Source organism: Echiichthys vipera (genome assembly GCF_963691815.1).
Source record: "Echiichthys vipera genome assembly, chromosome: X".
Classification (NCBI taxonomy): Eukaryota; Metazoa; Chordata; class Actinopteri; order Perciformes; family Trachinidae; genus Echiichthys; species Echiichthys vipera.
The window spans coordinates 33,796,551-33,805,128 of record NC_139825.1 but is presented as its reverse complement, the minus strand read 5'-3'; the positions used below and the strand labels follow the sequence as shown (position 1 = coordinate 33,805,128).

Genomic DNA, 8,578 nt, shown 5'->3' with positions numbered 1-8,578 from the left:
TTTGTTAAAGTACTGCAAATATCTGCAAATGTGCTAAAATGGGAAAAAGTTTTAAAATGGCTGACTTCCTGTTGACTTAAGCATATCAATAACTTATATAAATGCCTACCTGTAAATTAATGTTTGCAAATAGGGGGCGCTATCACTATGAGTCAATATTGAGATGTAGGTGTGTTCAGGATGGGACTCTTATCATGTATGAAAAATTTGGTGAAATTCGGACAATGTATGGGCAGGTTTCAACAACTTCGTCTTGTTTGGCGATACGGCCGACTTTAGTGCCAAGCTGAACCCATACAGTGCAGTGAAAACTCAAACTTTTCAATATCCTTTTATCTGATGTGTGTTTAAATTGTTCTGATCTCATTTTGGAGTCAATTGTGTTAAATCTTTTGGAGTAGTTTGTTAAAGTATGAAGACATGTAAAAACATGTGACTTCCTGTCGCCAGCAGGGGGGGCTATCACTTTGAGTTCATATTGATATGAAGTGTGTTCAGGCCATGACTCTTGTTATACATGAAAAATTTGGGGCAAATTGGACAATTTATGCTGAAGTTACAGCAACTCCCTCGCACACACACACACACACACACACACACACACACACACACTCACACCCAGTAAGAGGTTACAGAACTCCTCTCACCCTATAAATAGTCACATACTCTCACCCTCTAAACAGTCACTGAACAAATACTCTCAACCAAAGTAACAGGAGTAATGGACTGGTGGAGGGGATAAATCCGGGTATGGAGAAGAGATGGATTGATTGATGGATGAGAGGATGGCATCTCCTCTTTCAATTATCTCCTCAAATGAAAGTTGGAGAAGCAATCAGGGCACACAAACACAACACATTGCAAGCAGGTGTACTTGGTTCTCCGGTCACAACTCTCATCACTGCACCTCATGGCATTTTCCTTTTTGAGCTTGGGCCGGTGGTTTCCAGGTGCATACCGGACCTCAGGAGGGACCTTGACCACAGCTCTTCGCTTCACTGGTGGTGGAGTGGCACTGGGTCTGCCTCGGGAGCGGATCTTCACAGAACCTGTGTTGATCAGAGCACAAGCTGTTGATGCCTTGAAGTGCAGGAGGTCTTTTGCTTCATTCCCAGACATCCTGTACAGGAACCAAGCATTCACAACTGCGACATCCACGAAGTGAAAGAAGACTCTTATGTACCACCTCCTGTTTCGGCGTCTGTGGGGATACGCTGCCACCATTTGATCCATCTGGTCGACTCCTCCCATGTGCTGATTATAGAGCTTTACAGCAAATGGCCTTTGGACCTTCAGCATCTTCTTCTCCTTCTTGCTCCATCTTTCTGCTTCATCGGTTGGAGACACACCAGTGCAGGAAGAGGCCATATGGATAACTGAACTGTCCATCCAGCTTGTGATGGTTATGTTTTGGCGACTCGTCACAACCGAGACAGACCCTCTTCCTTCTTTCTTCAGCTGCTTTTCTGTTTTTAGCTTTTCCTGTGCTCCATGGAGCCTGTTCTTCCGGCACGTGCCAGTGCCGAAGATGCCTTGATGCTTCAAAGCCTGGAGGAGGGGAATGGTACAAAAGAAGTTATCGAAAAACACCTTGTGGTTTCGGTCCTGCAGGTCCTCACAGAGGCGCATCACAACATCTCCAGCCATTCCAAGTTGGCTTATTTCTGCTCGTCCTCCAGATGGACCCTGGTATGGTTCGAAGCTATAAATATAGCCAGAGGACCCAGCTCTAACCCACAGCTTCACTCCCCAGGGCTTCGGCTTTTTGGTGATATATTGCTTTATGGACAAACGTCCCTTGAAGGGTATCATCATCTCGTCCGCAGACTGATACTCATCTGGATCAAGCGATTCACTGAAGGTGCCCTGGAGAGCATTAAGGAATGGTCTGATCTTCACAAACCTGTCTGCGTTTTCGGGGTCGATGGAGTAATTGTCCACAAAGTGAACGTATCTCAAGATCTTCTCAAACCTGTTGACTGGCATGGCATCAGCAACCAAATCAAGGTGAAGTCCTTGCTCTGATGACCAGTACATCCTTGCTCTTGGGTACTTTATTTAGGACATTACCATGTTCACTCCAAGGAAAGTTTTGAACTGGTCAGAGGTCAGTTCCAGCTTCTCATTTCCTTTTTGCACAGCATAAATGTTTGTATTGAAGACAATGTGATCAATCATCTCCTGTGTGAAACGATGTGAGAAGAAGTCTATTGGATACCTTCCCTCTACATTCATCTGGCTCTCTCCTAAGAAAGTGGGAAGATCTCCTCCAAACTCATTATCCATAGATCTCCATGTATTTCTCACACTCTTTCCCTTTGCTTTCTTCCCCTGAGCTCTGGGTGGTGGTGAATTCTCAGCTTCCTCAGCCTCATCTTCCTCCTGACCCTCATCTATTACCTCATGTGCCTCACGTTCTTCTTCATGACCCTCATATTCTTCCTCCTGTGCCTCATCTCCCTCATCACTGTCACACCTGGATCCGGCTACTTCCCTGCTTGCACCATTCTGTTCAGGCATCCAATCGAATAACTCAGGCATCCAATAGAATAACTAATGCACATGGCATGTAGACATGGCCAGTGCATAATGGTCACTACAGTGTACACATGGAAAATTGGTATTTTCTCCCAATGTAAAATCAAAACTGAGATATTTCTTGGATATTATGTCAGCTAAGATGCTCCTTGATCTTATGTTATTTTTCTTACCTTCAAGGGATTATTTTTGTAGAAGGTAGACACAGATATAGGTGAGGGGCCTGGTCTCTTTTGATCTCTGTCAGCCATCTTGGGATCAGTGACTACTGTAGCCCCTCCCAATGGATTTTCAATTAGTTTTTTAGTATGAAATTCTGAAATAGCACCACCTGGTGTTGACTATGTAGAACAGTGCCCAAGATTTTAGGCAATTAAAGAGATAAACCACTTTTAATCAGCTGTACACTGTAGTGTCTTCCATGCATGAAAGGGTTAATACGTATCTATGAGTTGTATGTGCCTTCTGGTTTTCAGAATTTGAGGTTAATCCTGAGGGAGGGGCTGTAATTTAATGTTTGCCAATAGGGGACACTATCACTATGAGTCAATATTGAGATGTAGGTGTGTTCAAGCCATGACTCTTGTCATGCATGAGAAGTTCGATGCAGATTTGACAATGTCTGCTAAAATTACAGCTACTTCTGGTTTGTTAACTATGGCAAAAGGCCTAACTTTGACACCAAGGTACAGCAAGATGGAGCAAAAAATAGTAAAAGTGCTGAGTATCGTTTGTTCAGGCATGTCTTGAGATGATACTGACTGATTTTGAAGTCAATCGTGTTAAATCCCTAGGAGGAGTTTTTTTAAGTACAACACGTGCAAATCTGCAAAAATGGCCATATAATTTAAAATGGCTGACTTCCTGTTGACTTAACCAGATTGCTCCAGAGGCTTTTCTGTACGTCTCGATGAGTTATATGTGCCTACTGTTTTTCAGAATTTTATGTCAATCCTGGGGGAGGGGCTGTAATTTAATGTTTACCAATAGGCGGCGCTATTACTATGAGTTAATATTGAGATATAGGTGTGTTCAGGCTTGGAATAATGTCATGTAAAATAACTGCAGTGGAATTGAACAATCTATTTTCAAGATACAAAAACTTCCAGTTGTTGGCAATACGGCTGAATTTGGGGCCACGCCATGTCTACACAGTAAAGTTAAAATGTAAACGATGAGCATGGTTTGATCGGACACAGTTCTTTAAAGTACAAAGAAATGTAAAAACATGTGACATCCTGTTGGCTAGGATATTGGTCCAAGAGGCTTTTTGTTTTTTCTTTTACGTCTGGAGGTGTTTTATATGCCTTATTTTTAGAAAGTATCATTTTGTCAGACCTGTCTTTAGATGATACTGGCTGATTTTAAAGTCGATCGTGTCAAATCCCTGGGAGTAGTTTGTTAATGTACAACACGTGCAAAGGTGCTAAAATGGGTCTTACATTTAAAATGGCCGACTTCCGTATGCTGAAATTACAGCTACTTCCTATTTCTTAACTATGGCAAAAGGCCTAACTTTGATGCCAAGTTATGGGGACATGGAGCAAAAAATAGAAAAAGTGCAGATTATCTTTTGATCAGACATGTCTTCAGATGATACTGGCTGATTTTGAAGTCAATCGTTCTTAATCTCTAGGATGATTTTGTTCAAATACAACATGACTAAGCCGGCGAGGACGCTATTGTAATTGGAATGATTACTATTATTATTACTATTAGTATTATTATTATTATTATTATAAGGGCCCGAGCACCGACTAAGTCGGTCGAGGACCCTATTGTAATTGGAATGATGATGATGATGATTATTATTATTCTTTTTATTATTCTTTTTCCTCCTCTTAAATCACATTTTTGAGGGTCTAAACATGTATAACTTTTTGGTATACTTTGCACACTAATCAGAAGTGGTGAACAATTGGATATTTTATAGGTCTCAGTCTTGGGTGCCCCCTTGAATATTGCCAAAGTCGAGCCCCTCAATGCGCTTTCACCTACCTGTATGACAATTGGTAGGCATGTGAAGAATGCAGAGACACACAAAATATCTTCTTGGAGGTATGCCCTAAACACAACAGGAAGTCCGCCATTTTGATTTAAACATGTAATTTTTGTTAATTTATGGACGTTTTTTTCAAAAACTTTTGCTATGTGCTTTAACAAACTTGTCCTAGAGATTTAAACGGAATGACTTCAAAGTTGGTCTGTACACCTTCAAGACATGGCCGACGCTAAATTGTGGAGCATTCGCATTTTCATTAATCAGTCTGGCCGTGGCAGGCCCTCAAATTTCGCCCCCATGCCATGAACCAGGAAGGGGTCTTTAACACTTTAACACAATCATGACCATACATTGTCCAATCTGTCCCAAACTTCTCAGGCATGATTAGACTCTTGGCCTGAACACATCTATGAGACAATATTTACTTAAAGTTATAGCGCCCCCTGCTGGTACCAGGAAATTACATATTTTATACTTTGGTGTCCTCGACCTGACTGGTTCATCACATCCTCCCCAAAAGTGATGATGGGCTCTCATTAAGACGGCAATGATGCTTCATTGTGAACATGGGATGACAATGTGTAACGGCACGGCTGTGTCGGCACAGCTGTGGCGGCACGGCAAATTTTAATTGAACGCCATGATAAAAGACACTGCTGAAACAGCACACCAGGTGTTCAGATCTTTTCCAAACTCAACATTTTTGATAAAAGACCCGCCCTAAACACGTATGTAGGACAATTTTGAATTATTGTCATAGCGCCCACTACTGGTGTCAGGGAATTACATTTTATATATTTTGATTGAATTGAATTGATGTGCTTTTCCTAGCCGGTTGAACACATCCACCTGAAATCCTGTCAGCACATACTTAACACATTCATGATGCTTGATCATGGAGCTTTTGGCTTTTCATAAAATTCTGTTGTCGTTGCGACCATCCTTCGCCGTGAAACAGGAAGTGGTTGTAACTTCAACATACATTGTCCAATATGCCCCAAATTTCTCATGATACATAACAGTCCAGGCCTGACTACATCTGCATCTCAATATTTAGTCATAGGCATAGTGCCTTCTACTGGCAACAGGAAAAAATACAAATATTTAAAGATTTACATGAAACCTATATTGTGGGTTCTACAGTTGATGTAGGGAAACATGATGCATGTTTTGTGTATGTTGGGTAATGGCATGGCAGGCATTTTGTACCGCCCGCCATAAACAGGAAGTCACTCTAACTTTAGCATGAATCGCCCAAACTGCACCACATTTCCCAGAGATGGTAAGAGTCAAGGCCTGAGGACAACTACATGCCAATATCGTCTTACAGACAAAGCGCCACCTTCTGGCAACAGGAAAAATCACTTATTAATTATGTAGAACTCTTCCTGAAAAGCAAAAAAGTCTCTTGGAGCCACATCGTAAACTCAACAGGAAGTCGGCCATATTCAAGTTAATTCAATTCAATTCATCTCATCTCATCTCATCTTCATCCGCTTATCCGGGGTCGGGTCGCGGGGGCAGCAGCTTTAGCAGGGGACCCCAAACTTCCCTTTCCTGGGCCACATTAACCAGCTCTAACTGGGGGATCCCGAGGCGTTCCCAGGCCAGTGTGGAGATATAATCTCTCCACCTAGTCCTGGGTCTTCCCCGAGGCCTCCTCCCAGCTGGACGTGCCTGGAACACCTCCCTAGGGAGGCGCCCAGGGGGCATCCTTACTAGATGCCCGAACCACCTCAACTGGCTCCTTTCAACGCTAAGGAGCAGCGGCTCTACTCCAAGTTCCTCACGGATGGCTGAACTTCTCACCCTATCTCTAAGGGAGACTCCAGCCACCCTCCTGAGAAAACCCATTTCGGCCGCTTGTACTCGCAACCTCGTTCTTTCGGTCATGACCCAACTTTCATGACCATAGGTGAGGGTAGGAACGAAGATTGACCGGTAGATCGAGAGCTTTGCCTTCCGGCTCAGCTCTCTTTTCGTCACAACGGTGCGGTAGAGCGACTGCAACACCGCCCCCGCTGCTCCGATTCTCCGGCCAAACTCACGCTCCATCGTCCCCTCACTCGTGAACATGATCCCGAGGTACTTGAACTCCTTCACTTGGGGTAAGGACTCATTCCCTACCTGGAGTAAGCAATCCACCGGTTTCCTGCTAAGAGCCATGGCCTCAGATTTAGAGATGCTGATCCTCATCCCAGCCGTTTCACACTCGGCTGCGAACCGATCCAGTGAGTGCTGAAGGTCACTGACTGACGATGCCATCAGGACCACATCATCTGTGAAAAGCAGAGACGAGATCCTCAGCCCACCGAACTGCAACCCCTCCCCACCACGACTACGCCTTGAAATCCTGTCCATGAAAATCACGAACAGGATTGGTGACAAAGCGCACCCCTGGCGGAGGCCAACCCCCACCGGAAACGAATCCGACTTACTCCCGAGGATCCGGACACAGCTCTCACTTTGGGTGTACAGAGATTGGATGGCCCACAAACGTGACCCCCTCACCCCATACTCCCGCAGCACCTCCCACAGTATCTCCCTAGGAACCCGGTAATATGCCTTCTCAAGATCCACAAAACACATGTAGACTGGATGAGCATACTCCCAGGCCCCCTCCAGGATCCTTGCGAGAATGAAGAGCTGGTCCGTTGTTCCACGTCCAGGACGGAATCCACATTGTTCCTCTTCAATCTGAGGTTCGACTATAGGACGAACCCTCCTTTCCAGCACCTTGGAGTAGACTTTACCAGGGAGGCTGAGTAGTGTGATACCCCTGTAATTGGCACACACCCTCTGGTCCCCCTTTTTAAAAAGAGGAACCACCACCCCGGTCTGCCACTCCCTTGGCACTGTCCCAGACTTCCACGCAATGTTGAAGAGGCGTGTCAACCAAGACAGCCCCTCCCAACCCAAAGTTTTCAGCATTTCTGGACGAATCTCATCAACCCCTGGGGCTTTGCCACTGTGGAGTTGCTTGACTACCTCAGTGACTTCCGCCAGGGATATTGACAATGATTCCCCATCAGCCTCCAGCTCTGCCTCTACAAAAGAGGGCGTGTTAGTCGGATTAAGGAGTTCCTCAAAGTGCTCCTTCCACCGCCCGATTACCTCATCGGCTGAGGTCACCAGCGTCCCGTCTTTACTGTAAACAGCTTGGACGGTTCCCCTTTTCCCCTCCTGAGATGTCGAATGGTTTTCCAGAAGCACCTTGGTGCCGCCCGAAAGTCCTTCTCCATGGCTTCTCTGAACTCCTCCCACACCCGCTGCTTTGCCTCTGACACAGCAGAGGCTGCAGCCCTTCTGGCCTGTCGGTACCTTGCAACTGCCTCCGGAGTCTTCTGGGATAGCATATCCCGGAAGGCCTCCTTCTTCAGTCGGACAGCTTCCCTGACCACCGGTGTCCACCACGGTGTTCGAGGGTTACCGCCCCTTGAGGCACCTAAGACCTTGAGGCCACAGCTCACCGCTGCAGCTTCAGCAATGGAAGCTTTGAACATTGCCCACTCCGGTTCAATGCCCCCAACCTCCACAGGGATGCCAGAAAAGCTCCGCCGGAGGTGTGAGTTGAAGATCTCTCGGACAGGGGCCTCCTCCAGACGTTCCCAGTTCACCCGCACTACTCGTTTGGGTTCACCTGGTCTGTCCAGAATCTTCCCCCATCCTCTGATCCAACTCATCACCAGATGGTGATCAGTTGACAGCTCTGCCCCTCTCTTCACCCGAGTGTCCAAAACATGCAACCTCAGATCAAATGATATGACCACAAAATCGATCATTGACCTTTGGCCTAGGGTGCTCTGGTACCACGTACACTTATGAGCATCCTTATGTTCGAACATGGTGTTAGTTATAGATAATCCGTGACTAGCACAGAAGTCTAATAACTGACGACCACTCGGATTTAGATCAGGGAGGCCGTTCCTCCCAATCACGCCTCTCCAGGTGTCTCCATCATTGCCCACGTGGGCGTTGAAGTCTCCCAGCAGAACTATGGAGTCCCCTACTGAAGCCCCATGCAGGACTCCATTCAGG

At 45.7% G+C, this 8,578-nt stretch overlaps 1 protein-coding gene across 1 annotated transcript; it reads right to left on the bottom strand.

Annotated features, from left to right (window-relative positions):
* Window positions 1–804: 804 nt before the first annotated feature.
* LOC310965860 (piggyBac transposable element-derived protein 3-like) lies at window positions 805–2,037 on the bottom strand (the record flags this gene model as incomplete). Its single annotated transcript, XM_083939612.1, has 1 exon — window positions 805–2,037. One exon carries the CDS (start codon window positions 2,035–2,037, stop codon window positions 805–807), a length of 1,233 nt encoding a protein of 410 aa, XP_083795738.1.
* Between the last annotated feature and the right edge of the window lie 6,541 nt (window positions 2,038–8,578).